We start from the raw sequence: 12,297 nt of genomic DNA, 5'->3' as shown, positions 1-12,297 counted from the left end.
GGGACCAGGCTGCAGGGGTTATTTCTGAAGCCAGCACAGCTCCTGGTGATTTATGTCGATGGCTCCTCCCCGCCACCCTTCCCTGTCTTCGATTCTGGGCTCCTGGAGGCGACAGGGCACCCAGGACAAGTGAGGACCCAACCCACAGCCCACCGAGACTGGCTCTTACTGTCCCGCCACCCCCTGGCCTCCACCAGGCGGGGACCTGGCTCCGGAGCGATTTGTGGCCCCGCCATCCCAGCAGCTGTCACCACGTGCACAGTCGGGACGAGGGCCCTTTGTGCCCGCAGCCGCCAAACAAGCCTGCCTTCCACGAAGTCTGAACCCACCGGGAGCATCTCTCCCCTGCAAAGCTCCCTTTGCTCTTTTCGCTTCCCCGAGAAGCGTGTTGCTTCTCCCTCTCCTTCTCCCTGTCTGTCTGAAGAACTTGATTGTCTTCCGAGTGGAACATTCAGCACTCTCCCCTGACCCACAGAGCTGTGCGCGCTGCAACCTGGTGAATAGAATCGTGAATATTGTAAATATCTAGTTAGCTCGAGGGTGGGCGTGAGTTACAAGAGGGTGAGCAATGCTGCACGGAGACATTGAGTAAAAACAGATCTTTTTTTTTTTTTTTTTTTTTTTTTTTTTTTTGCCTCTGCAGAAGGCATGTGTGGGACTGCCAGGGCTGGCAGAGGCGCCTTCGTGACCCCTCGTTTCTCGCTTCCCCAAGCGGCTCTCCTCCTCTGGGAGCGCTCTGGGGAAGGACACCTATGGAAACCTTCCCAGGGCTCGCTGACACCCCGACCCGCTCCCCTCCCTCACGCAGGGCTTTACTCCCATTTCTCACCGCAGTGCCCTCCCTGAAGAAGTCGGTCCCTCTTTTGGCACAAGCAACTGCTTCTTGAACCTGGAGCTGTAAGCCCCCTGTGGGGGCCCCAAGCAGTCCTCAGAGGGGAGGAAGGAAGAAGGGGGAGAAAAGATAAATGGGATTGGGCAGACGTGGGGAGAACGGCAGGGAGGGAGTAAAAGCTGGTCGTAGAAACTTGAGTCTGGAAAGCAATGGAGAAATGAATGGTTTGTGGGCAAGGCCGGTGCTGAGATTGGAGCCAGGTACGTTGGCTCCCAGTACAGTGCTCTTTCCTGCATCTCCCCATCCTCTTGGCCAACTGGCATAAGAGAGAATTCGGCCCCAGTCAGTCCCCCGGCACCACCGTCTCTGCTTGGGCCCCAGGCAGGTGCCATCTGTGTGCCCCTGCCCTCGGGGATGCTCAGTCTTCCCACCTTCCTCCGTGATGCTCACGCTCCACCCCACACGTCATCGGGAACTCCGTTATCTGGCAGGCCCGTTGGGGTCCAGCACACACCCCGCAACTGGGAAGAGAATCCTAGCACGAGGCTCTGAGGAGGCTGTTGTGGTCAAGCTCAGAGTAACTAGGCAACTGATGACAATAGCCAGAGGCTCCCGCGACCCACAGTGCTGGCTTTGTCCGTGACATGGACACCGCACGCGCATTGTCTCGTCCCAACCTGCAGCAGCCCCGGGAATCGGGCGGGAGGTTTGCATAACTGCCTTCCCGAGTCTCCAAGTTGCTAAGCTTCCTCTGCCGCCACTGCTGAGCCCCAGGAACCAAGGGGAGACCTGGCTCTGCAGTAGGAACGCTGAACCGGGTGTGGGACCTGTCTGTCCTCGTCACAGGCTCCTTGAGCTGCATATTCTCCCAACCTGGGACCTCCTATCAGCCCCCAATGTCCCAAGCAGAAAATGGCATTCCCTGGGAAAAGTGCCGGTTATCTAAAGCTCCAGGTGTGATGATCCCGTATTTTTCAAAGGCGGAGAGAAGTAGGGGGTAGGTAGAGGTTGATGAGGGCAGACAGGAAGTCCAGGAGTCGAACACATCCCGAATGCAGCGGTCTTGCTGGGAGCCCTGGGTCTGCACTTACGTGCGTGGCTGTCCGCGGTGTTTCAGGCGCCACACGGCCCTCTGGGTCCCGTGATGTTTCTGGATGGGCAGCATCTTTGCGTTGATAAAAACTATCAACTTCTAAAAGCCCATCTTTGGCAGGGGCAGGGGCAGTGTTGGGCATTTGCGTAGGTAATTTCTAATCCTCCGGAGACTCTAGGAGACTAGGGAACAGGAAGCCCCATGACAAACGGGAAAACTGAGATTCAAAGGGATGAAGTCACTTACCTGGTCGTACAGCCAGTGCTGGGCGGGGCTGGGAAACCACCTGTGTCCATCTGACTCCAAAGCCGCTATTGAGGACTTCCTCACTCCCTGCATCCATTTATCCACTGAAACGGAGGGCCAGCCCCCTCCTCGTTCCCCCACACCCACCACCCAGCCCCAACACCTCACCAAAGAAAAAGCACTCACTAACGAGCGACGTTTTGGAAGAAGACGGACAGGTTGCTCCTTAAAACATCTCTTGGGAACAAGCCCGGGATGAAAGCACCTCCTCCGGGGCCCCAGAGGAGGATTGGTCCCCCACCTGCGCCCACTCTATCTCCTCCCAACCCTCCCCGCCCACAGGACGGCCTCCCCTCAGAGACAGCAGCCTTCTACCTGGACAGGTGACCTGGAGTTCCCCCCAGGTGTGCCCACCCCCATTGGCCACCAATAGCCACAGGGATCCATGTAGAAGCCGCCGCCTCCTCTCCTCTCTTCACCCAGATCAGGCTGGTCACGGAGGAAGAAGGGAAGGGCCGCATGGAAGGGTAGGGGTGCAGCCCGGACACTGGAACGTTAACTTCTTCCCCTGCGTGCGCCTTTAATTCTTCCTTCCCCCAGCCTGCCGCCCCTTTGTACTTCTGCAGTTGCAGCTGTTTTTATTTGCCGCCGCTGCTGTTTGTTTTAAAAGGTCTATTTTCACATGGAATGTTATCCAATTAGCAGAGCAATGTGTTGGCTTAAATAAACACTTGGGGGGAGCCGGCAGTAGGGAGACGTGATGGCGGCTGGCGTTGGCAGGCAGCGCTGTTCTCACTGGTAAACAGCCGCAGCTTTAATGGTAGGGCCGCACCAATTCCTGTCGCCTCTCATTCCTCACTTCTGCACGCAGCCAGGAGGGGCAGAGCGAGCGATGGACACACGGCCCCGGGCCCATGTCAGTGCAGGTGCCACTGGGTGGGCGTTTTGGACGGGCTCCCGTTGGGCCTCTCTGTACCCGTGGCCTTCACCTTGCAGGATGCACCGAAACAAGACCTGCGGTGGAAAGAGGTGACGAGGAGCGAGCCAGGCGAAGCCATGGGCCGTGTTACATGCGCAGTAAACAGTGATCGCCATCCGATCACCAGCAGTGTGTGTGCAGCACACACGTTTGCTTAACTGAGTGCAAGGAGGGAGTAGCGTGCAGTGCCCACAGGGTCCTATGGGGGTGCCGCCGGGGTCTGAAGGGGACATCGGCCGTGGAAATGAGGAGTCCCTGGGGCGTGGCATCCCTGGGCAGCCCATGTGATGGACAGGCAGCTGCGCAGTGGTTAGCGGTGTGGCCTGTGGAGTCAGCTGCTTCCTTCCAGCTGTGTGACCGCAGACGAAGGACTTCGTGTCCCCAGACCCCAGGTCACTCATCCCCTCAAAGGGGAATAATGCCGCCCCTTGCCCCGATTGCGAAGCTCCAGTGGAGGGGATGGACTGGTGTGTGTAAAGGGCTTCACCTAGGCCGTGGCACCAGCACCAAGGGAGTGGTGGCAGCCGACTGCTCTGGGCCCCATGGGTCGGACATGCTGCCGTTCGAAGCTGGGTCTTGGTTGTTCTCTGGCTCCCAAAATGTTGTCTGGAAGCAAATTCAGGACTTGGGGTTTTGTCCCCATGTCTCTGTTCTGGCTTGTGTGTTGATGTATGCACTCACACCCGTGTTTTAATTGTGCGTTTTGCCTAGTTTCTGTCATCAGAGCCCAGGGGTAAAAGAAAACGTGTTTGCATTTTAAGGCCAGGACTCAGGCTCAGCCAGCACGTTTATGGGCTGGGAACCGGGGATCAGGACAAGCCACCCTCCTCGGACGAGCAGATACACATCCTTCATCAGCACGTATCAGCAGTGCCATGACGTACCTGTCTGCTGACTGTGCACTGCGGCCTGCGCAGCCCCGTGACGTCAGAGTGGGAGGAGACAGGGTCCAGTTGGCCTCCTTTCGGGTTGATCAGGCAGTCGGTACAAGTGCCAAGGAAAGGTAACGTGCCCGCTTTGTGCCCCACTATGGAGCCCAAGGCCATTACCAGGCCACGCCACCTCGTTGCCTTACCACTTCTGACCCTTGGCTACATGGGACTGGCCTAGTTTCCCTGGTGACTCTTTGTTCTCTCCCAGAAGTCAGAGGTGATGTGTCCCCTTCGTGTCCCCTAGTTTGGTGGTTGGCTCACAGTAGGTCCTCCGTGGATGTCAAGTTGAATTGGATTGAGCTGAGTAAATGAATGGATGGATAAATAATGGAAATCTATTCATCTGAAAGATTTTAGACACAACAGCCTGGAAACGGGGCCCTGGGGATTTTTTTAGAAACACCCTCACTCAGCTTCCCGGTATCGTAACTCGGAATAGAGCAGGGTGCCGGGATGGAGTGTTGTGCAGGGAGCCCCACTTACTGCGGAGATCAGCTCCTCCCCTGTGGAGCCCAGAAGTAGCCGCAGGGTTTGCTGAGAACTTGCACGTGGGACTCTGGGGCGTTGGGACACGGACAAAAAGGATCTGTCCCTCAGAGCACAGGACGTCACCCATGGGAAGACGTGAAACATCCCGCGGTGGCAGACCCTCCTCCCAGGAGTCACAGGGCCCCGTTCTTCGCCCACCTCAGCAGAGAGAAGTTAGCCCCCAACAGTCCCGGCCAGGCCTGCTGCTCCCGTTCCCTTTGCTCGGTCTCTTGGCCAGCTTAAGTCACACTTTCCCCAGGCAATGGGGGCACAGATGGCTTGGGACAGGTTGGCGGTGTCCGTGCTCAGGGAGAGTTGACGTCTGCCGGGAGAGGCAGCCCTCCCCCTCTGCAAGACACAGAGCAGAAGGGGCCGAGAGCGCGCCCTGGACTTCGAAATTTCAGACAGGAGGCCGTCCTCGGCTCTGCCCAGAGCCATGGCCCTTGGGACGGGAGTCCTGCCAAGGGTATCGAATGGGCTTTGTTGCCAGAAGGAAGAGGCCTGTCTCCAGGGAGAGCTGCGGAAAGGTCAGGCCCAGCGCTTGCTGGCCGCCTCCCAGTACCTTCCCTGTTCTGGAGAGATGGCCGCCGGGCCTGGTCACAGTCTAGCCGGTGGCTGCCCTCCCCACTCCGGCTCCGCGGATTTTCTTCCAGGGGAGTGGGGGAAAGGCGGCTAGGGCTCACGGTGCCCGTAGCTGGTGGCTTAGGTCCGAGGAAATCAAAGAAGCGTGATTCCGGGACACCCGAGCCAAAGAAGCAGACGTTGGGGGTATCTCTGGACTCCAGCTAGCTGCTCAGAGCAATCCTTGTCGCCTCAGATTGTCTGAGCAGGGCCAGGGCACGAGGCCTGCTGTCCAAAGTGGGAAGTCCATCTGCCCCGGGTCAAGGCAGAGACTTGGGGCAGCCATCTGCGTCAGGAAACAACCCAGTCCGCAGATGGTTGGAATGACGAGAGATTTATGGAGGGGTAAACGGGGCTCGGGCACTCCCCAGGGATGGTGAAGCTCTCGGGACCAGCGATAGAGGGGGGCCAAAGAGATGCTTGGAGGGAAAGCTAAGAGCTGGCGCTGCCAAGGCAGGAGCTGTAGTCCTGGAGGGAGGGGGTGGGGGAAGGAATGTCCCCACCCCCGTGACTCCCATCAGCTTACCTTAAATAGAAACCAGAAGGCCAGGGAGCCCCAGTGTTACAGTCTCCGTGGGTATCAGCTCGGAAAGCACAGAAAACGGGGAACTCGGAGGAAGAGCAGAAATAGGCAGCTCGCCCATCAGATGGTAACAGCAAGTGGCCCCAAATTTCTGGGAGGGGTCTCCTCTTAAGCGGCACGCTCCCCTTTGCCAAATCATTGCTCCCGTAGAGTCCCCTGTGGATCTCAGCTTTCTGCACTGACCCAACTGAGTGAGTGGTGGTTTGTCGTGTGCTGGTTGCATAGGTGCCTGTTTCCATTCCACGAGGTCCCAAAGTCGTGTGTGGAGGGCAGGATCTTTTCTCCCTCTCTGTCTGTCAGACCCCAGACTGTGGTCCAAACCAAAAGGTAGAGGGTCCGCTCAATGGCCAGTCGAGGATGAGACGTGCCCCTGTCCCTGCCGTCTTCCTGGTCTGAGTCGCAGGGTGTGAATAAACCGTGGCAAGACCTCTAAGCCAACCCTCCACCTGCAGCCAGCACCGGCCTCACCGTCCCTCCCAGTCTGGAGAGTATTTTCAAGACCCACAGTGAAGGACTTTGCTCTGCAAATATTCACTGAGCACGCTCTGTCCTCGGCATTGCTCTCAGGGTAGCGAGGAGAGAGGCTTTCCCGCCGATGCTCACCGTCGAGCCGGGGAGTCCAGCACACAAGCAGGTGTTGCGGGTGGGTGTGCAGGGCACAGGGAGGGTACCTGGCTGCAGCCTCGGTGAGGAGAGCAGGACCTGCCCTGGGCCGCCAGCAAGTCAGCCATGATGAAGCAAGGCTTTCCGAGGCCAGGGTGGAAATTGGAAGACCTAGAGACAGAAAGTACGTGTAGAGGCTGAAAGGAAAAGTAAGAAGGAAGTTGACCTGCCTCCAAACCTTGGCCAGTGCCTCAGCTTTCCCGCTAATGAGATGGGAGAATAATGTCTGTCCTCATGAGTAGGTTGAGATCATGGGCTTAGAGTTCTGTGGAACCCACGAAATCCATAATCCACACGAAGAAGGCTCGTGGACTGCAGGGGGTGAACACAGGCAGCAGAAACAGGATCTGGAGAGACGCAAAGGGCCAGGAATACCTGACTTTCCACTTTCTCTGTCGAGACACCCGGCACTGCACTGGGTGCAGGCCTGTGCTGTCCCTCTGCTGTGCCCAGAACCTTCCGTGCACCACACTCTTCCCCTGAACCAGCCCGAAGCCCCCTGAGACCTGGGGCGGTGTCTTCTCACACGCTCCCCTGCCTCCTCTCGGATGTCTCAAATATAACACACTCTCATTAGACTCTTTTAATGAAAGGCAATTACTCTGGATTACCCAGGGCCAATTTTAGCCCCGAATCATCGTCCTCGCTGCCTGCGACAGTTTGAGGCCACCACATCCCCACCACCGAGGCAGTGGGCGCTTGGGAACGCAACCTGGTTTCATATTAACCTGAGGGGACGAGAACTAGGAAGGCGAATTCTGCTATTTCGGGAGAACCACATATTGTGCTCAAACTTCAAATAACCTTCCCTTGTTCCTACTCTTCAGGGTGACGATGAGAAGCCGAGGGCATAGCAACATAGTAACATTTAGTGAGACTTGGGATGTACCGGGCAGTGTAGCAAGTGTTAGTTCATCGAATCCTCCCGTCCATTCTTTGCCTATGGTGCCTCTGTGTTTTACACATGAGGAAATTGAGGCTCAGAGAGGTTGAGCAGCTTGCCCCAGATCACACAGCTTGTAAGTGGTGGGGCAGGAATTTGAACCAAAGTAGCTCAGGTCCAGGGCCCCCAATCCTACCTGCTGTGCCGCCTCTCCTCTTGGAGTGAAAAGCCCTTACAAAGAGGAGACGAGAATTTGCAAGAGGTGACATTAGAGGGAGGCCAAGAGAGAATTCTCAGCAACTCCTAGAATGAATGGAAACCTCTGCAGGCTTTGTGTGACACAGGAAACACAGGGCTGATGGCTAGAGTCAGAGAGGCTGCGTTTGGGGCATCTCGCTGGGCGCACCTCCCGGGCTCTGTTATTTCATTCTTCTGAGTTTGGGCCTAGCTGCCACCAGATGCAGCATCTTGGCTGCCCCCATCCAACTGTGTCCCCAGGACTGCAGCTCCTCAGGGACCCTGGCACCAGGATGGAATACCCACCACGCCAGATTCCCGACCAATTTCTCTCCGCCATCTTAAAGCCCCAGCTCCCCCTATATCAGGCTGTTTCTCTGCCTCGCCAGCTGAGAACGCGTGTGTTTTAAAGCTGTGAATGGCCCATTTCGGCTCAGAGTCCAGATGCACTTTTATATCCGTGTGGAAAAAAATGCAGAGGCTCTGCTGGCAGTCAGAAAGAGTTTTTTAAATTAAAGTTAAAAAAAAAAAAAAAAGGAAAGAAAAAGTTTCCTGCACCTGGCCCTTCTCGGGAAAGCACAGAGGAGAACAAAGCATTTCTTTAATCTGGCCACATGTCTGGTTTTAAAAAGATGCGTATGCCACCCACCTCCCACCCGATTATTAAATAGCTACAGTGTGGCACCATCAGGGCTTGTTGTGTGTAAGTCCCACAGTTAGCCCCATTTTACAGATGAGGAAAGCAAGGCTCAGGGTGGGGCAGTTGGCTTACCCAAGGTCACTATGTTATTTTCCTAAGCTGCTGTAACAAAGTACCACAGGCCAGGTGGCTTAAAACAAGAGAAATATATCATCTCACAGTTCTGGAGGCCAGAAATCAAAGTGAAGGTGTCAGCAGTGTTGGTTCTTCCTGAGGGAGAATCTGTTCCATGCCCTTCTTCCAGCTTCTGGTGACAGCCGGCGCTCCATGGCTTGTGCAGGAATCACTCCAGTCTCTGCCTCCATCGTTCCCATGGCACCCCCCCCCCCCCCGTGTCTCTGTGTCTTTACATGGCCCTCTCTTAGAAGGACACCAGTCTGGATTTGGGGCCCACCCTGCTCCCATGTGTCTGCGTCTGAATGTAACTTTCTGCAAAGACCCTATTTCCAAATAAGCTCACATCCTAAGGTACCAGGGGTAAGGACTGCTATATATCTTCTTTTGGGGAACGCAGTCCAACCCCTGGCAGTCACAGTGCAGTTGAGAGCCCAAGCTGGGCTGGTTCCAGTCCAGAACCCTCCTAGTTATATGCTGCCTGCTGCAGCTGCCTGCCACTGCCACCAAAGGGCTCCCGTCCAGTGGTCGTCTCCACCAGGCACTCCCTGGAGGGTCTAGGGAGCCACTGGCGCCAGTTTCCCTGTACCTCGCCCCCACTTTACTAGACCCTCCTCGGCTACCTAGAAGCACCAGAGAAGCAAGAGGGACAAACCCCACAGCGCCCCTGCTGTACCGGCGGTGCTGTCTGCAACCCAGAAGCAGAGGAAGAGATTCCCTTTAGCTGCAGTTGCTCTGTGGTGCCGACGAGTGCCTGGCGTGCCCAACCCAGCGCTCACCTGAGGTCCCTCTGCAGAGAGAGAACCTGCAGATGTGACTAGTCTGCAGTGACAACACAACAACGAGAACTAGCATTTATTGAGCGCCGACGGTGTGCACCCACCTTATTCCAGGCACTTCCCATGTTAACTCTTTTTCATCTTCCCTGGAGCCCTTAGACTGGAATACCATTAACATTCCCATTTTACAGGTGAGGAAACCGAGGCTGGGGAGATGCATTTAACTTGCCCAAGGTCTTGAAGCCAGGACGTGCAGGGCGCAAGCTGGGTGGCTCCAGAGTCTAGGCTCTTGGCCACGAAGCCCTGTGGCCCCTGTGTACCACGGGTGTGTTGCCAGAAGCGTCTCTGCCTGATGCCATTCAGCTTGAGACTTAGCATGTTTAAGGGGGAGCTCACCAGCAGTGTATGATTCCACTTCTATGAAATGCCCCGAGTAGGTAAATCCACAGAGACAGGAAGGAGATGAGTGCCCACTGCGGGTTAGGGGGGCAATGGGAGTGACAGCTAATGGGATTGATACTTTCTTTTGGGGGTGATGATGACGAAAATGTTCTAAAATTCATCGTGGTGATATTTGTGCAGCTCTGAAATACAGTAAAGACCATGGCATGGTGCATTCAAATGGGTGACTTGAATGGCATGCGAATTACATATCTCAATAAAGCTGTTAGAAAACAAAAACCCAAAAGGGGGACGTGGGCGGAGTGTGGCGGTCGGGAAGACCGAAAAAGGATCGGGAAAGCGGAGCAAGGGGTGGGATCCAGGCATGGCTAGGAGCCAGCAGCCAGGAGGAGGCGCAGCCTGGGGCAGCAGAGCGAGCTGGGGCACAGAATCGCCAGGGCCCGCGCAGGACAGAGCCACCAGGTGAAAATGAAGGGCCCGCATGGTTGTCATCGAGAGGCCAGACAGGCCTCGGCTTTCTCACGTGGCGCTGCCCCTGACAGCCGGGTGGGAGGCGAGCCAGCTAATGAGGTCACCCTCCCCAGACAGGCTCTAACATGGGAAAGAATACGCCGCCTGGCCCAGGTCCCGAGGGCGCATGTGGACCAACTGCACCATCGCTTGCAGCTCCGTCCCTGGGAATGTAACCCACTAATTAGATAGATGTGCCCAACAGCTCGCACACCCTCGCCGGAGAGCAGGTGTCACGAGGGCCAGAAGCTGGCCTTTGAGTCTGCGATTCCGGCAGGCGCGAGGGCAGAATGGAGTGTCTGAGGTTAGGACTCAGCTAATGTTGTATTTCTTGTCCCTGCTCCCCCAGAGAGCCTTCAACGCCCTGTGTCACAGCACCCACTTGTACGGCCGGAGGCTGGTCCTGGAGTGGGCCGACTCTGAGGTGAGCCTACAGGCCCTGCGGCGGAAGACGGCCGAGCACTTCCACGGTAAGACGGGTGGGGATGCCGAGAGAACTGCCCTGGACTGGACGAGCCCCAGGGGCCAGGGAGCCCTCCTCTTCCTAGTCGTGCCCTTTCGGCTTCTGGTCGGGTCTGGTCATTGGGAGGCCTGGCAGGAAACGGGGGAGACGAGGAGGGTGGGTCAGGGTGTTGATCCTCCCTGCCTGCCTCCCTGCTGGGTTGCTGCAGGCTGGCTGACACTGCCACCACACTGCTCCATCCGGGGGTCCTATCCCCCGAGCGCTCTGGCCGGCTTCCGCTGGCCGGCCTAGGGAGTCATTGGCACTGGTTTCCTTGGCTGCCTGATTTAAGGACCATGCACTTCCTGCCAGGACCTAACTCCACCTTTTACACATCTTGGTGGTATCACGTGTCCTCGCTGATTATTTAGTCCTTCCCCAGAGAGTACTTAGTGAGCACCCACTCTGCCCTTGGGCTCAGGGTGACCCAGCGGGGCCCTGGGTCCTGGTGGACGAGACCTCGGCCATTGTTTGAGCCGAGGTCCAGAAAGGCTTCCCTGCAGAGGTGGCGCTGGTGCCCATGAAAGGACTACCTGAGCAGAGGGACCCCAAGGTTGGTGCGAGGGTGACACATGGAGAAGGGGCCAGGGGCCAATGAAGTCAGAGAGGGCTGTGGCTGGCTGTGAAGGGCGTGGTGTCCCACCTGCGGCGTCATCCTCCGGGCTCCGCTGCTTTCCTCCCCCTAGTAAGTTCCCATGGGACAACTAGCGGCTCCACTGCACTGAGGTGCTTTCCCAGAAAGGCCATGTTCCTCCAAGCGCCTGCCACTGCTCCCCTCATCCGTCCCTGTCCCCATCCAGCAGCTAGAGGCCAGTGGTGTCACCTGGGGTCAGTCTGCAAAGCCTGCCCTTCCCTCGTTCGTCTGTGTAGAGATCCTGGAACCAGGATGTGATGGTTTCCTGTCCCACCCAGTGACACTCGGCCTCCCAGATCAGACAGCCACTGAGGGGCAAGTTGTGGGGGAGGTGACCCTTACAGAGCTGTTAGTTTTCCAGTTGGGTCTCAGTGGTCTTGCTTGAGGCAGCAAGCAGGCCTTCTGAGCAGCTTCTCAGTGACACAAGACTGCATCTGGTGTGCCAAGAACACCAGAGACAGGCTGAGAGGACCTTGGCTGTAGTTCAACCTGCCAAACCCTTCAGAATACCCCTCCTGCCCACCCGGTGGCCTTTCCCGCCTCATCCCCCACACTACGCCACCCACAGAGTTCATTATTCCCCATTCGCCAGGCAGGACTCTGTGTCTTTGCATATGCTGTTCCCTCTACTGAGAATGCCTTGCTTTCAATATTTTTTTTTTTTTTAACATGGCAAGTGCCTGTCCAACCTTTAATACCCAGCTCAAATGACACCTCCTCCAGGGAGCCTTCCCTTTCCCCACCCCCTCCTCAGGTATCAGTCATTGCTCCATCCTCTGCTTCGCCACCTAAACTTCCTTGCCGTGTCATCATTTATTTCTCTGTGGTTCCTATCGTCGCTGGACCCGTGCCTCCCCCAGAGTGGGGACTGCTTTGTGCTGATCAGTTCATCTCTGGGCCCCCAGGCCTGGTGCGGGTTGGGCTGTCGTCAGGCCAGGGCTGGGGAACGTATGAGCAGAAGGGAATGAGAAACCGGACAAATCAGTACTAAATACACAGTCGCTGGCTCACAACTCAGTAAGTCCCCAAATCCTGCCGTGCAGAAAGAGGACCTGTCAT

The 12,297-nt window shown here is 56.7% G+C and overlaps 1 protein-coding gene across 2 annotated transcripts in view; it reads left to right on the top strand.

Moving 5' to 3' along the window:
* The window catches only part of RBM19 (RNA binding motif protein 19), a 136,053-nt gene that overhangs the window by 88,623 nt on the left and 35,133 nt on the right, over positions 1 to 12,297 (top strand). For both annotated transcript variants that reach the window (XM_033098146.1, XM_033098147.1), the window contains exon 23: positions 10,452 to 10,572. In XM_033098146.1, coding sequence (XP_032954037.1) covers positions 10,452 to 10,572 — 121 coding nt within the window. The remainder of the gene's footprint in view (positions 1 to 10,451; positions 10,573 to 12,297) is intronic.

This window comes from Rhinolophus ferrumequinum, chromosome 25, assembly GCF_004115265.2.
Source record: "Rhinolophus ferrumequinum isolate MPI-CBG mRhiFer1 chromosome 25, mRhiFer1_v1.p, whole genome shotgun sequence".
Lineage (NCBI taxonomy): Eukaryota > Metazoa > Chordata > Mammalia > Chiroptera > Rhinolophidae > Rhinolophus > Rhinolophus ferrumequinum.
The sequence above is the reverse complement of the archived record's forward strand: the minus strand, read 5'-3'. Positions and strand labels throughout refer to the sequence as shown.